Genomic DNA, 17,142 nt, shown 5'->3' with positions numbered 1-17,142 from the left:
CTTATCACTCCATCCGTGTGTTGACTTTAGGGTAGACAATCTCAAAACAGCACTTAGTTTCGAGTATTTCTTACAACCAGCATATAACGGTTTTTCCTCATCTTCAAGTAATTTTCTTAATTTTTCTTGCTCATCATCACCAATATTAGTCTCTAAATCATTATACATGTCATTGAAGTTGTCTTTGTCGTCATTTAAAGTGAATTTTTCGTGATCAATATATTGTTCTTTATTATCCTTTTTGTCATTGTCTATTTTGAAAGACGATGTGCTACGATTAGCAAGAGATTCCCCATGCTTTGACCAACAAGTATATCCAGGCATAAAACCATATCTAAACAAATGAAAGTTTATTTCTTTGATATCAAATTTTTGAAAATTTGTACACGATGCACAGGGACAAAATATTAATCGATCTCCCATATTCACGCGATGAGCTTCGGCGGCCTTAAGAAAACTTTGAACACCCATTATATATATTTCATCTGTACGATTTCGGTAGTACATCCAATCGCGATCCATCTGAAAATTCAAATAAACAAAAAAATGATATGAGCGTATACGGATGATGTAAACCGGTTTTCTAAGGAGGTGAATCCTAACCCACTTTTTGAATATTCTATCTCAGAAGTACACATTTTAACGAGACGACATTTAAGAAAAAATCGGCAGCATTTCCCCTTAACTCCCCAAGTATGCGAAAAACCGCAAACCCGTGAGAGTAGAGGAAATACCAACCGATCTTTTCTTAAATGACAGTTCGTTAAAATGTATACATATCCTAAATGAGATAGAATATTCAAAAAACAGTCCCGAACGGGACAATCCAAAATTTATCTCTATTAGATAAATTTTGGACGGGTAATTCTAAAGGGTTACCTAAATATATATTTATATACCTATATGTAAATGTAAATGTAAATATATAACATCTATATGTAAATTAAGATAGAAAATTTTCATATATCACTGAAAATAAATTATAACAATGTTAAACACATATAAAATACATTAATGCCTTAGAAAAACAAAAGACAACTTCAATTTCTAATAAAAAAAAACATATAACTAAACACATTTAAAACTATTTATAAAACTAAAAAACATTAAATAACATATGTAAAGAAAAAAGAAACTAACCTTAAAGCTTTAAAAGCTTCTTAATGATGAAATTAAGTGAAGAAGGTGAGAAAGTTGGATGAAGAAGATGAGAGAATGAAGAAGGTGAGAAAGTTGGAAGAAAGATGAAGATTTGGTGGGTTGTTGGAGCTTCTGCGATTTGAATTTGATGAGTATATAAGACGGTGTTCAAAGGTAACACCGTCTAAAGGGTGCTATGTACACATAAGACGGGGTTTAAGCATAAGACGGTGTTGTATGGAATTTTGTTGATTATTTTAATTGGGTTGGTGTAACGGTCATGTGAGGATTTGATTTTAAGACGGGGTTATTAAAATAACACCGTCTAAAGCATGAGCATATAAGACGGTGTTCAAAGGGAACACCGTCTAAAGGGTGCGTATGTAACCATAAGACGGTGTTGAAGCATAAGACGGTGTTTTATGGAATTTTGTTGAATATTTTAATTGGATTTGCACAACGGTCATGTGAGGAATTGATTTTAAGACGGTGTTATTTTAATAACACCGTCTAAACCAAATATTGAACACCGTCTTATGCTCTATTTTGTAGTAGTGAAAGACCGAAATGAGCTAGCTTGAGCTTGAACTCTCGTCGGTTAAACACTTAAACGAGTAAAGCTCAAGCTTAAGCAAGCTAGGGCCCGGCTCAGCTTGTTTACACCCCTAAGTGAGCTGACAACTTAAAGGGGGCACAACAAAGAGTAAATAGAGAGGGAGAGTTACGTTTAACACAACCCTTTAGGAAACATAGCAGCAAAAGGTGAAAGTGTGTTTTGTTTGTTGTAGATATGATGAGTTGCATGAAGGTATTTGTACAAAGGTTTAATGTCATGCAACTCGCGGTGCATCCAGTAGATGCCGAATTCGACAATCACTAGATACAAACACAAGTTGAAAGTGTAGGAGAACCATCCGACATCACTTATCCGCGAAAAACATCTGGTCCATCCGTTTTCGACCATGTACTCCGAGACCGTGGGAAGAAGGCAGTACCATGGCATAGCCTTCATTGCAACATATATTTGTAGAAGCATTGATTTCCTAGAAGGGATAGCATCTGCATACCAATAAAGATTTTAATAAAACAAGAATTATGTTTGATTATATAAATTGTTACAAAAGATCAAGTTTTAAGTTCGAGTCAATTGATTTTTTTTCTCTCTTGAGTAAAATGCTAAACTCGTACCCGAGTTTAGGCCACTTTTGTCACTTAAGTTCAAAAATTAGACTTTTTGTATCTGCGTCCCTGGGTTTCTTTTTTGTTGCTATCTTCATCCAATTTGCAAACTAGCTTTTTGTATCTGCGTCCTTGGGGTTTCTTTTTTGTTGCTCTCTTCATCCAATTTGCAAACTAGGTTAGAATTTTTGCTAACTTCTTCCCATTTTGGTCGTTTTCCTCATTTAATTAAAATTTATTATGGCATAAAATGACGATTATGCCCTTCATTTAAATAAGGAAAACGACAAAAATTAAGGGGAAAAGTTAACAGAAAATTTTAACGCAATTTACTAATTAGATGAAAATGACAACAAAAATGAAACCTCAGGGGACCCAGATATAAAATGTTTTATTTTTTGACTGAAATGACAAAAGTGACCTAAACTCGGAAACCATTTTAGCATTTTACTCTTCTCTCTTTAAATTGATGAAAATGCTCGTAAGTTTTTTATACACCTAAATACCGCCTAACATTGCGCCTGTAAAGATTTGAATCAACCACTTTTATGAGGGTAATCGTCAGTGATTTAATTATCACTAAAAAATTGTCAGTTTTCTAGTAGTGAAATTGTAAAACGATACGAAATCGTCTAAAGATTCAAACTAAACAAAACCCATAAATAAAAACCAACCAAAAAAAAACAATAAACTATTATACCATAGTTGATATTGTTCTAACCTTTACGAACAAAAAGGTTACGTTTAAAGTGGTAAATGTAGAAGCACCAGATGAGACCAGTAAACAAGTAAAGAAAGGTGGCAGCAATGAAGTTACGGAGCCAGCCTTGAAGTAGGTGTGGGGCCGGAGTCCATAACTTTTCCGGCAACAAATTTCCGATCACTAGTTGATTGTACACACTGGTTTCGTTCACAAATAATTGCAGGTGTTCTAACTCTTTCATTTTGAGATAACAATGGCTAATGTGAGGATGGAGTAGGTGATTAAATAATACTTATGTTTTTATGCATGGTTTCATTTGCCCATGGTTTTAGAAAATAAAATTGTGGTTAATATAAGACGAGTTCGGGTTAAACAAGCCGAGTTGAGTCGACTATGCTTGTTAAACTTGCAAAAGCTCTTGTTTGAGCTTAGCTCGTTTTGAAACGTATATTTAAATAACGAGCTTCTTCGGGCTCAGCTCGTTTATTATTTATGAATATATATTATTATAACTTTTATATATAATTATTTAGTTATTTTTATAACGATTTATACAAATTCAGTTAATATAAAACATATATAAATTTAATTAATATACAATGTATATTAAATAAAAACTATTGAAATAATACCCGGTTAGGCTTGTGATCCGGTGCGAGCTTCATATGTGAAGCCGGGCCACGAACTTGTTTATTAAACAAACTAATTATTATTAGGCAACATATGTGACTTAACTAACAATACATATGAAGATTTTTAACTAAAGATCTAAATTCTAATAATGTGAAGTATATTATACTTTGTCTACCATCTAAATAAATGAAAGTTCAATTTTATGATTTTTTTTTGACAAAATTAAACAATATTTAGGAATCTAAATTTGCCAATAATAACAACAACACGTGGCTTCAAAGTCTATGAAGCAACACGTATTCCTGGATTATTACAAAAGATTTTCTAGATCCATCATTGTTTCATACCCAAAGAAAGCGCAATGAGTATGTTTAATACAAGGGTTCAATTAACATGCGAGTCTACCAAGGTTGTGACTCTTGATTAATATATAACACTCTTATAACAAGTTAGTAGGTTCCTCTTTGTCTCACTCTCAACTAGAGGGGTAAGTAGTGTAAAATGAACAAAGACAAATATGAAAATAAAAATAAAAATAAACGGTGAGAGTGTACATGTTGAAAGTGTAAGGATTTAGTGTGTATATTACTTAGGGGCTGTTTGGTAGCCTTTTAATGACCATTCAGATGCTACCTCTTAATGGTTTAAAACCTCTGAATGAATAAGAGGTAACCTCAAGTCTGAATGGTTAAGAGGTAACCTCTGAATGGTAATCATCACATGTCACATTCTTCTACCTTCTCATTGGTAAAATTCTTAATGGTTTCATTAAGAGGTAGCCTCTTAATGAACATTCGGTGGCTACCAAACAGCCCCTTACAAAGGAGTTGTTCGTTAAATGTATTTATTAAAATACCGATCATTATTTATTAAAGTTATGTTCATATATGACCATTTTTTTAAGTACCAAAGCAAATTATAACATGTTTTTTAAATGAAATTACTTTAAAAGAAAACTATTTGCTATTGTTATAGCAGTGATACATGCAAAAAAATAAAATAGAGTTAATAGCCAAAATGGTCTCTGAGGTTTGCTCTTTTTTATCACTTTAGTCCAAAATCTAATTTTTTTTAAGTCTGGGTCCCTGAGGTTTGCATTTTGTTTTCATTTTAGTCCAAATTTCAAAAAAGTCTAATTTTATCAGGATTTCTTACTGAATTTTGTCTTCTTCCTCATTTCTCATAAGGGCAAAATTGTCGTTATAGATTATCAAGAGTGTTTTGATCGATTGATTAGAGTTATTTAAAGTTGTTTGAGGCTTTTTTTGTTATTTTTTTAATATAAATTAGTTTATAATAATCTATAATGACAATTTTGTTCTTATGAGAAATGAGGAAGAAGACAAAATTCAGTAAGAAATCCTGACAAAATTAGACTTTTTTTGAAATTTGGACTAAAATGGCAACAAAATGCAAACCTCAGGGACCCAGATTTAAAAAAAAATGGATTTTGGACTAAAATGGCAAAAGTGAGCAAACCTCATGAACCATTTTGGCTATTAACTCAATAAAATAAAGAGTTAATTGCCCGGATGGTCCCTGTGGTTTCACATTTTTTCACGTTTAGTCCCCACCTTTTGAAAATAGTAGGTATGCTCCTTATGGTTTGTTATTTTGTTACTCGGATAGCCCCCCGAGTAGTTGTCAGTTAGTTTGGAAATAGCAGGTATGCTCCCTATGGTTTGTCATTTTGTTACTCGGATAGTCCCCTGAGTAAATGTCAGGGTACTATCCGAGTAACAAAATGACAAACCATAGGGAGCATACCTACTATTTCCGAAAGGTGGGGACTAAACGTGAAAAAACGTGAAACCATACGGACCATCCGGGCAATTAACTCCAAAATAAATAAATAAATAACAAATAAAACCATTGTGTTCTAAAGAACAAATCTATAAGTGGTTTCAACAAGGTTCTTGTTTTGGCACCCGGTTTATCATCATCATAATCAAACAAGCACTTGCACAATGGCAAAGCCAGGAAATTTTTTGGTTATATAATTTTTTGGCTAAATTATATATTAGTATAGTATAGTGTATTAAATTAATATTAATATTTTATCAACGTCACTGACATAAAAAAGAGAGAATATCGGGTAAATATGCGTGTCTATCGTTATTTGTTTTAGATGTAAGATAAATGGAATCGGATACAAAGGGATTTTCTATCTAAAGTGTAAATCTTTTTCAATTTTCAAAAGGAAGGGTATGTACAAAAGGGATGAGCAAATCCCGACCCCGTCCTGATATTGTCCCGATTCTGAAAATCTCGATTTCGAATTTCGCCAAAACTGGGTACTGATACATATACCGAAATATGTCGGTACAGTACGGTATCGGTATGGTATCGGTACGGTAGCGGTATTTGAAGGTAAAAGTCGATATTTGTGGTTATCTCGTGACTCTACTTCATCTCTAATTTTCAAACGACTATAACTTTTTATACAAGAATTTTTTTAATTACACTGTATCGATGATCATTTCGTTTTCTTTAATTTGAGTAGGCTATTACTATAGTTTTCTTAGTTTGTTAAAAAAATATTTTATATGATTATGTTCTAGTACGTAATTACGTACCATATATGCAAGCAGTAACAAATGTTCAGTATGACCCTATATCTATAATCACGTACCATATGTATAAAGTGTACTCGCGATTATGTATCAGCGCCTAATTACATTATTATAGTTTTTTTTATTGTGTAATGTTCTTTTTACTAAGTTTTGCTTATTGCGTGATTATATATTTAATATAATGATAACTTAATTGTTTTTATGCTATTACGCGGTGAGATATGTAATAAAAGTCGTTACGTGATTGTTACGTGATTATAGGTGTAGTGTTACATAGAGCATTTGTTACTGCTTTGCATACATTGTACGTAATTATTACATTGAGTATTTTGTTACTGCTTTTGCACACATGGTACTTGATTTAGGTATTCACTGATTATGTTCTCATACACAATTACGTACTGGAACATAATCACGTAACGTTACACAATCACATAAATTTATAGCTAGTAAAACATTTTTTTTTTAAATTAAGAAAACTATAAATATAGCATACTCAAATTAAAAAAAAAATGAAATGCTCAGTGTTAGAATTGAATAGAACAACATGAACACTAATATTACATGGAGATCTCTTAACTTATTATTTGGCACTTCGTCGTTTATTACTTTTAAACTAGGGTCATTGCCCGATTCGCGTTGCGCGATTTACATTGTGGTTAGCATATATGATTATAAAGCATTAAAACGTTTTTTTTCTTTTAGATTTCTTGCGTCACATGTTTGGTTTCTAGGTTTAATCTTTGTGTTAAAATCTTTATCATGCTTCATTTCTAGGTTTTGTTAGTGGTGTCTTTTTCAGATCAGCAAAGTGTATTACTTCCTTTGAAACTTAAAAGAGTAAAAAAAACTACAATAAAATCACATCTAAAAAATGAAATTAGAAGTACACTTAAGCATTGGGTGTTTCGGGTGATAGGGGAAAAGAAGTCAACAATTTTGTCTAGGGGGTGGGTGTGGGTGGGGTAACAATATTCATATTCATTAACTTTGTCACGTGTCAATATGTGAGTGGAGGTATATGAACCAATAAGAAAAGTTTACTATTGATGATGATGTGACATCTACTATTCATAAGGTTGGTATATTAATATATAGGATAATTTGTTTCATTTATTGTTACTCTGAATTTTATGTTTTTTGTTTTTTTCTAAATGTTTATTTTATTATTCAACTTTATTATATTTTTTAGTTTTATCTATTTTAAATTAATCCAAATTTCATTTTCGTAAGAATCGCTAGACGCTAGTTGGTCGATGAGGTATCGACTAGTAATGAATCGGAATTAATCAAAAATAACTAGATTACGATTTTATATGTAATTTTTCTAAGTTGACATGTTTTAACACCTTCTTCGATCCATATTTTGAAGTAGATAGGATTAATTGCCAAAATTCATAGGTTTTGGCCAGAATGTACAGAATCGCTAGACTGCCACTGATTTTTGGTCGATTAGGATTGGATTTAATCATTGTTGATCGTCTAGCGATTACCTGGCCGATTAAATGAAAATTACTCGACGAACCCCGAGATTAACGATTAATCGGAGACTAATCGAAAGCTAGGTGCGATTTTACAACAATGTGGAATTTTATGTTTTTTTTACTAAACCGATTTTTAGTATGGCACATCAGGCTATACGGTATGGGAGAGGCTCATCCTTGGAGAATGACCCTCCATGTCAGCGTCACGCAGGATGGGTGTGAGGATGAGACAAAGGAGATGGAACTATGGAAATGAGGGATGAATCTAATATATATATATATATATATATATATATATATATATATAAGTATATCGTACATTACGGCTTAACGTACTTCACGTACGACAACGTGCGTGATTTGTTCTATAACATGCTTGATTAATGTTTTCAATATGCGTGATTATTGTGTTTCAACATGGGTGATTTTGGATTTTTGAGTTATAACATGCGTGATTTTAAAATGAATGTGCGTAATTACCTGTCGTACGTGATGTACGTTAAGCCGTAATGTACGTTAACCTTCCTCTCTCTCTCTCTCTATATATATATATATATATGAGTTGTATGTATATATGTGTGAGAAGAAGGATGTGGTGATTTTTGTCTTACATGCTCGTCCCAACGTCACAGGAGCAACGGATACGACAACTATTGTAATTATTATATTATTTTACGTTGTGATTTTTAAATACATTTTTTTACTATTGTAATTATTATATTATTTTATTTATACAACAACTATTATAAATTAAAAATATACATTAAATACATATAAATTTTATCATAAATTAATAAGAACTTTATAATACTTATACACTCACATGCATATATTTCATAACATATAAAATATAAATACTATTATCAAATGCATATACTAAAAGAAAATTTATTTTTTCACGTTATGAACATACAAAATAAAATACTAATAGACAAGGGTTAATGGAAAATAAAAGTATAAATTAAAAAAATCGGGTATATGATCGGGTATATAGTTCGGGTAAACGGGTATGTGGTTTCGGGTAATCGGGTCGGGTATCAACTAATCCTATACCCGACCCATACCCGCAAAATTTTTTAAAACCAATCCCATACCCGACCCTATACCCATCAAGTATCGGGTATACCCGTCCCATTTGTGTCGGGTTTCGGATATACCCGTCAGGTTCAGGTATTTTTGCCATCCCTAGTCATTTTCCATTTGTGTCAATAAGTATAAGCTAAAAAATGTAGTTAGCATGAAATTATGTGAAGCATGTGGAATCTATCTACATGGTTAACATGTGTGACTTTCTTTTATTTATATACTAGGTTATAACCCCGTGTATTACACGGGTTGAATAAATAAGGTTTATATACTAAATAATAAAACAATGTATCTTTAAAAACCTCTTTTATTGCACAGGTTGAATAAATATAATTTTATATATTAAATAATAAAAAGTTATATCTATAAGAATCATATTGTACGGGTTGAATAAATGTAATTTTATATACCAAATAAAAAAAGTTATATCTTTAAAACCACATGTATTACATGGTTTGAATAAATGTAATATTTTTTACTAAATAATAAAATAATACATCTTAAAAAACCCCATTTATTACACGGGTTGAATAAATGTGATTTTATATACAAAATAATAAAAAATAACATCTTTTAAAATATGCGTATTACACGGTTTGAATAAATGTAATTTTCTGTACTAAATAATAAAAAAATATATATCCTTAAAAAACCACGTGTATTATACGAATTGAATAAATCTAACTTTATATATCAAATAATAAAAAAGTTATATTTTAAAACACCTCATGTATTACATGGGTCGAGTAAATGTAATTTTGTATAGTGAAAAAAAATATTTAATATATTAATACAAAGTTTGGTTTTCATGATAAAAATAGATTATTCTGTTGTTTCAAAATTTGTTAACGAAGTCTCAATAAATGTAACCCTTTATTTAAAACTCCGTAAATATATAAATGATAAATAATATTAGTTAATTTTATTTCAAGTTTCGTAAAATCTATTTGATACCAAACTAAACAAAACGTTCAAATATATAGTCAAGATCAAATTAGATAACTAAGTTTGAATTTAAATAAATAGATAAATATAAAAGTAATAATTAATTGAGTTAATTACTGTTTTCATCCCTGTGGTTTGTCAAAATTCACTATTTCTGTCCATTAGTTTAAAAATTACAATTTCAGTCACTGTGGTATCACTTTCGTAACCATTTCTGTCCCTATGGTTTCAATTTCGTAACAATTTCAATCCATTATTCTGTTAATTACAGGGACTGAAATGGTTACGACGTGGACTGAAATAGTTACGAAAGTGAAACAATAGGGACTGAAATCGCAACTTTTAAACTAATTGACTGAATAGTGATTTTTGACAAATCACATGGACGAAAACAGTAATTAACTCTAATTAATTCAAATAAATAATATTATAAATGAGAAGGATATTAAACTAAATAATAATTATCTATAAGTTATTAAACTAAATAATAGTTAATAAGAGGATTATCTATAATTAATTAAAAGAGATTAAACTAAAATAATAATTATCTATAAGAGATGGCCTAATATGATGACAAGTGTCCTCAAAATGGTTTCTTTTATTATATAGTATAGATAGATTTAGTATATGTGTTTAAATTTTTTAATATAAATCTATAAAATTTTAAAAAAATGTAATATAATAATAAAAACAACTAAAGTTGTTGTTTTAGACTTATTTACGATGACAAATATTTAGTACAAGTATTTTGTGTTATTGGGTTGTTCCAGCGCAAAGGTCTAATAGCTTTTTTTCTCACAGTCAAATCATACCAACAAGTTGGACCAGAAGCCAGTTATAACTTGGTCTAGCGCAAAGATCTGATAGTTTTTTTCCTCACAAAAAATCATACCAGCAAGTTGGACCAGAAACCGGTTTTATAACTTGGTCTAGCGCAAAGATCTAATTGTTTTTTCCTCACAATCAAATCATACCAGCAAGTTCAGGTTGTTCGGGTTTTTTTCTTAAAAAAAGTGACCCGATAACCGATTTATTTAAAGTTTGAGTTGGTCAGGTCCATGTTAGTTTGGGTTGGATTGTTCAGTTTCCGAGTTTAGATGCAAAATGAAAAAAAAAATGTTTTAACCTATGACTATTGTGTACTGGAACCAACTCATTATATATATAATTTCATCATAAAAATGGTTAAACTTTCTAATAACATTAAGTGTTACATATTAACCTTGATTTTAATAGCACATCATTCTAAATAAAGAAGCTATATAGTTTTATAAAGTCTTGATTTGAATTTTTAAACGCCGACTAATATTTAAAGAGGTTGTTTTGACACTCAAAGTTATACTTTTAAAAACTTTAGTCTTATTTTTGAAAATCCATATTTTATTTATAGTATGAATTTTTTAATACGTAATAGTTTCTATACTATGATATATTCGTATCTCATCTTATTATCCACATTTATAAAACACTATCTATATTAAAGCATTATTTATCACTGCTATACATAATATAATTTTATATTCATTTGTCACAACTTCATAAATTAGATTATATTTTTTAAACACTTACAGTTTTATCATCATTATTATTTTTAATTTTTTAGTGATATTGTTTTACAACCATATATATAATAAGATGGATTATAGTTACTGAAAAAAGAAGTAAAAGTTTAGAAAAATATATTTAGATAGCTCAACATGTAAATTCTTTTTGTTTCAAATTTTGAAATACTAAATCATTTCACTGATAATGATTATATACACATCAATAATTTATATTTTTTATAGTCAACTGTATACACAGGTCAAGTTTGTAAGCTAGTAATTTAATATTAAATCAAGAAAGCGACCTTGTTAGATTATTGGTGATAAACTATTCAACCAAGATTCATATTCGCCGGCGGCCCAAAGGTAGGAAAACGTAGGGAAACACTCAACACTATCCTTTCCTAATATCGTATCATTTTTAATATAATTTTATTTTAAACCGGGAAAAAAGTTATTTTGAAGTGAGGACGAAATTGTAATTTTAAACTGAGGATAAAATCATAAATTGGTTGGATCAATGAAGAAGTGTCGTCTGACACTATTCCCCCATCTTGTGTTTGTATATATAGTATAATATAATGACGGGTTCATATTTTGTGAAACACTAAGGGATCTATATGTGTCAAGTATAGCTTACTTATTTTTAATAATACAAACGACCTACATTCACTTACATTGTAAAAGCGTCACCTTCTGCCCTCAACGTCAAATTGTTTATTTGAAATTATCTCCATCTCTCCTTTTTACGGGCCTCACTCTCTCCCCTCTCGGAACACCTGCCCTTTCACCTGCATTACAAAAATGCCACCTTCTGCCCTCAACGTCAAACGATCTGTTTAAAATTATCTCCATCTCTCCTTTTTACGGGCCTCACTCTTTCCCCTCTCAGAACACCCGCACTTTGGAAGGACATTGATCTCCAATAGGGCCATTTGGAACACATAGGCTAAGGACATGTACTAGAGATGGTCTGACTTAACATATGAATCTTTTCTTTAACAAAAGGTTATAAAAACTAACAATAACAATAATAGTTTTTGGACTTTATCAACACAAGAGTTAAAAGCACACTTTAAAAGATAATTATTGTTAATAAGACTTATGTTATTGATGTTAACAAAAGGTTATAAAAACTAACAATAACAATAATAATAGTTTTTGGACTTTATCAACACAAGAGTTAAAAGAAATATTTATTGTTAACAAGACTTGTGTTATAGAGGGGGTAGCACATGGGGATGGTTTGGACCGGTGAACCAGACCGTCTGGTTGTACACTATTTCAATTTGTTTAGAATTTTTTCTTTTCATACTGATTAATTTACTGTCAGATTTCATATTTTGTTAATTGTAGGGAGGAGGGGGGGTGGGGGTGGGGGGGGGGGGGTAGAGCACGGTTCTCCTAACCGTCGGAGTGATCCCACTCCGGGAGCCGCTACCCGACCAAGCTAGCTCCGCGGTGAATTCCCCCTACCGAGTTCTTATCCTGGGCGACATATGGCACTCTGAAGACTCGAACCCGGGACCTCTGGGAAGAGGTGGGTGTCGGTGGCCAACTGGGCTACCCCAGTTGGTTATTTTGTTAATTGTATACATTTTTAATATTGTAAAACCACATCAAATATAAAGTGGTTTTGTATTTTCAGTGTATCTGGTTTTTGTAACCGGTTATCGGATCGGGGTTGGTTCAATATTCAATGAAGTTTGTTCATAAAAAAAGTCTTATATTTTTCTTACTTTTTTTTTTCTATTTTCTTTCCGATCTCTTCCTGTGAAACAAAATCGGGTCGGGGTTGGATTGAAATATCAAAATTGCATTCTGTGGTGATTGGATTGAAATATCAAAGGATCGAAAAAGCAGGTATAGTATTTCAATATTTTTTTTGTTTCGTATTTTTATATTTTTTTAACATTTATTAACTTCTTTTTTATGTAGCAGACTAAAGAAAAAGCAAGAATATTTTGGACTAAAATAAGAGAGTTGCTCTACAAGCAGGTGGGAAGTGAGGCATGTAATCAAGATATGATATCGGGACGGTGGGCCGAAATTCGCAGATACGTCAGGTTATTTACGAATTTGCATAACAGAAACAATAATCGAATGCGACTGTGATGTCTTCAAGTTTACTAATTCACTTGCGAGGAATGAAAGCAAGAGGTGTTTCATAAGATCAAGGTTACGAAAACGTTTGACGAGGACAATTTGTGGAAATTCTCAAGAATTGTTCAAAATGGACCGAGTTAATTAGCATAGTTTGAAAGGGACCGAGCTAATTACCGAAATATCCGAAAATTTAATTTTTATATTTTATAGATTATCTGAAGTATCCGAAAATTTATATTCAGATATCCGAAATACCCGGTTTCGAATATTAAAAAACAATAAAAATAAAAATTGGATATTCGGATATCCGAACATTTGGATATGGATTCGGATAGTGAAATCAGTTATTCGAAAAATTCGGATATCCGAATTTTCAGATATCCGGTTTTGAACACCCCTAATTCACACCCACTTCCAATTCTTTAAACATTCTCTTTAAACAATCTCAAGTTTTACAAATGTTATCATGGATCCGAGCTGACCAAACCAGCCACCATTCTTCCCAAACACACCCGCTACTCCCTCGACTCAACCCCTACTCGTATACCCCATGACACCGATTGATTCAAATATGTTTACATTTGACGGTTATAGTCAAACACCAAACGCTTGGCATATGCAAGTCCAACAACAACACATTGCTATGAAAATGCAAATGCAATCACAACCAACCCAAATGCCACAGGTACAAGCGTTGCATCAAAGCGAAGCCTTGCATGATTACGTTTCTTTAGGCGTAGATGATGATAATAACCCCGAAACGCAACCACAACCTACGAAGAGCAAGAAAGGAAAAAACGAACAAATTGTGGAAAACACGCACAAGAACAAGAAGATGGGAGTGGAAAGGCGCAATGCATTCCTTGGAGTCAAGTCGAGTTGGAAGCTCTTGCACGAGCGTGGGTTAACATTTTTACCGATCTGACCATATGTTAATATTTTTTTACACTTATACAATTTATAATATTTAACTTTTTTTAAACAAAGTATTAAAATCGCACAAGAACAAGAAGATGGGAGTGGAAAGGCGCAATGCATTCCTTGGAGTCATGTCGAGTTGGAAGCTCTTCCACGAGCGTGGGTTAACATTTTTACCGATCTGACCATATGTTAATATTTTTTTACATTCATACAATTTATAATATTTAACTTTTTTTAAACAAAGTATTAAAATTTATGTATTTTAATAATACGGTTTTGTGTTAAAAATTATATTGTTTTTGGAACCAAGTTTGTAAACAATTTTTTCATTTGATGCAACAAGAAACATATTGATTGGTCAATTCTATTAGTTATAAATTTAGAGAGATCAACACAAAAATTGGATGGTTTGCGGGTATATATCTATCTAGAAGCATGGAACAATCGTCCGAGTGGTGCAAATGATAAAAGTGTTTTGGCGACGGCTATTGAAAGATACAGTAAGAAACATGGGCTGTGGACATACATGAGGCCGTATGAAATATTGAGAAAATGTCATAAGCTACAAGATCAAAATTAAAAAAATAACCAAAATGAAAACAAGAAACATACCTTTAGGAACATAAATATTATGCTTGTAGTAATAAAAATAGAAGCTCCAAAGAAAACTTGTGATGAAGTAAACTAAGGTTCCGGCGGTGTAGTTCCGGAGCCACGTCTGAAAAAAGTGTGGTAACGGCTCCCATATCTTCTCCGGCAGCAGCGTTCCTAGCACCATTCGGTTGGTCAACGACGTCTCGTCAACAAACAGTTGCAAATAGTTTTTATCCATCGAAAACGGTTGATGAACACGGCGGTGAAGGTGGCTGTTTCCGGCCAATTGTTGTCGGAGGTTAGCGGCAAATAAGATGAGAGTGCATGTGGACTTTTAAGTTATATACTCAATAGATATATAACGGCCAGTTGTCAACTTATGAAGATATTTTTCTATTTTTCATATATTAAATGCTAGCTGTGTTTCATTATAATGTTTTACGTTTAAACAAATTTTTCACCTTTTTTTTAACGGCAAATTTGGATCACTGACGGACCACCGGAATATCATCGTGCCATTAGCGGAACCACCCGATCATATACATCTCCACTGGGCATAATGCCTATACACCAATTCAGGAGAAAACCCAATAAATATAGGAAAACCCCCTTGTGAGAATCGAACCCAGAACCTATTGATCCCAAAGCCTTATCACACCCCCAAGATGCCACCAGGCTATAAAGCCATGGGCCAAATTTTTCACTTATATGCTCAAAATGTTCTAGGGTTGAGCAAAGTCCACTACCCAAACCGACCCGAACAATACCCGATCTGACCCGATACCCGAGTTCAACATATAATACTACCCAAAAGTTGACCCTAAAAACAATATCGGGTTCGGTTACTTTATGTTGGGGAATTTTCAGATTACATCAGAGAGCGATGTAGTCACTCTCAGATCAAATTATTTCAGTGGTTCACCCGAATAATTTAATCGGATACAACTCTGATTTTGAGAAATAGAACCAGGGTATGTGTGTCTGTGAATTGCCTGAACCAGAAGAAGTTGTGAACAAAACCTGTCTGCGAATTTCAGAGGTTGGGATGATTAACTGCCATTAGACAGTTATCTCAGTTTTGATAAGTTTTTGTTAATTGTTGACTGATTTTGACTTGTGAGATGTTTGATTATGATCTAATTTCATTACTAATTGTCTGATTCACTTCAATTTTGATCAGTTTTTGTTAAGTGTTGACTAATTTTGACTTTTCATTCACTCGGTTTGAGAGAGAGAAGAAGAGATTTGGGTATTTTTTGTTTGTTCAGATGATTTCGTAGGGGTGGATAGTTTGGAGATTTGGGGATAGTTTGTTGCTCTGTATTTTTTGTTTGTTCAGGCGTTGATGGAGATAGTGGGTGGTCGGCGGCAGGTGAGGGTGGGAGGTGGTGGTGGTTGGCGGCAGGTGAGGGTGGGAGGTGGTAGCGGCAGATGGTTGGAAAGAGAGAGTGTGTGTGGGTGAGTTGAGAAATTGCAGGATAGGATGTTTTATTTGTTTTCTAAAATCATTTATAAATTAGGATGTGAAAAGACAATGCTACCCTCATGTGCAAGTCACATGACAAAACTTAACTGGAAATTATAACTGGGTTTGCCCTAAAGGACATAACGTGCAGGATTTTGAAACTTTATGGACAAAACTCATCAATTTTAAAGGTAAAGGATAATGTCTGAAATTTGGGACAAACATAAAGGACAAAACTTGTAATTTACTCTAAAATAAAATTGAGTTGCACCTGAATTTTTAGGCTAGTTACGCCACTATGCAAACTCATTTTTATGGTTATCCCAAAATAAAGGAACTGAAAGACTATAAAAGTTAGTAAAAGATAAAATATTGTAGGAACCTTCTTTAAACACAAGTAGTTTGCAATATTCATACCTAATGAAAACACATGGCTTGATCTATTGAGGAAATAGTCAAATGTTTTGAAAAGATGCAAATGCCTTGGTTTCAAGGTGTCGAACATCTAATTTTATGTAATGTTTTAATCTATTTGGCGATCATAATGAGATGGTTGACTTAGTAGCTTACTAATCATATAAGTATATAATTTGTGTAATGAAACTTTTGGGTGATGAATGAAGTTTTTTTGTCATTCAAAAAAAATGTCTGCTTGATTGCTTTGTGAGTTGATTTCTTTCAACCTTTCATCCGGAAATAAGCACTATAACAAGCTTTAAAACTAATTTTTGACTTGTTGAAACTCATAAAAATCTGTGAAAACAAGTTC

The 17,142-nt window shown here is 32.2% G+C and overlaps 1 protein-coding gene across 1 annotated transcript; it reads right to left on the bottom strand.

Moving 5' to 3' along the window:
- Positions 1-335: 335 nt before the first annotated feature.
- Positions 336-15,261, bottom strand: LOC110868266 (delta(7)-sterol-C5(6)-desaturase). The gene is made up of 3 exons (XM_022117390.2): positions 14,927-15,261; positions 1,141-2,199; positions 336-522 (listed from the first exon to the last, which is right to left on the bottom strand). Exons 1-2 carry the CDS (start codon positions 15,144-15,146, stop codon positions 1,868-1,870), a joined length of 552 nt encoding a protein of 183 aa, XP_021973082.1. The 5' UTR covers positions 15,147-15,261; the 3' UTR covers positions 336-522; positions 1,141-1,867.
- Between the last annotated feature and the right edge of the window lie 1,881 nt (positions 15,262-17,142).

Source organism: Helianthus annuus, chromosome 15 (genome assembly GCF_002127325.2).
Source record: "Helianthus annuus cultivar XRQ/B chromosome 15, HanXRQr2.0-SUNRISE, whole genome shotgun sequence".
In the NCBI taxonomy this organism is placed as follows: domain Eukaryota; kingdom Viridiplantae; phylum Streptophyta; class Magnoliopsida; order Asterales; family Asteraceae; genus Helianthus; species Helianthus annuus.
The sequence above is the reverse complement of the archived record's forward strand: the minus strand, read 5'-3'. Positions and strand labels throughout refer to the sequence as shown.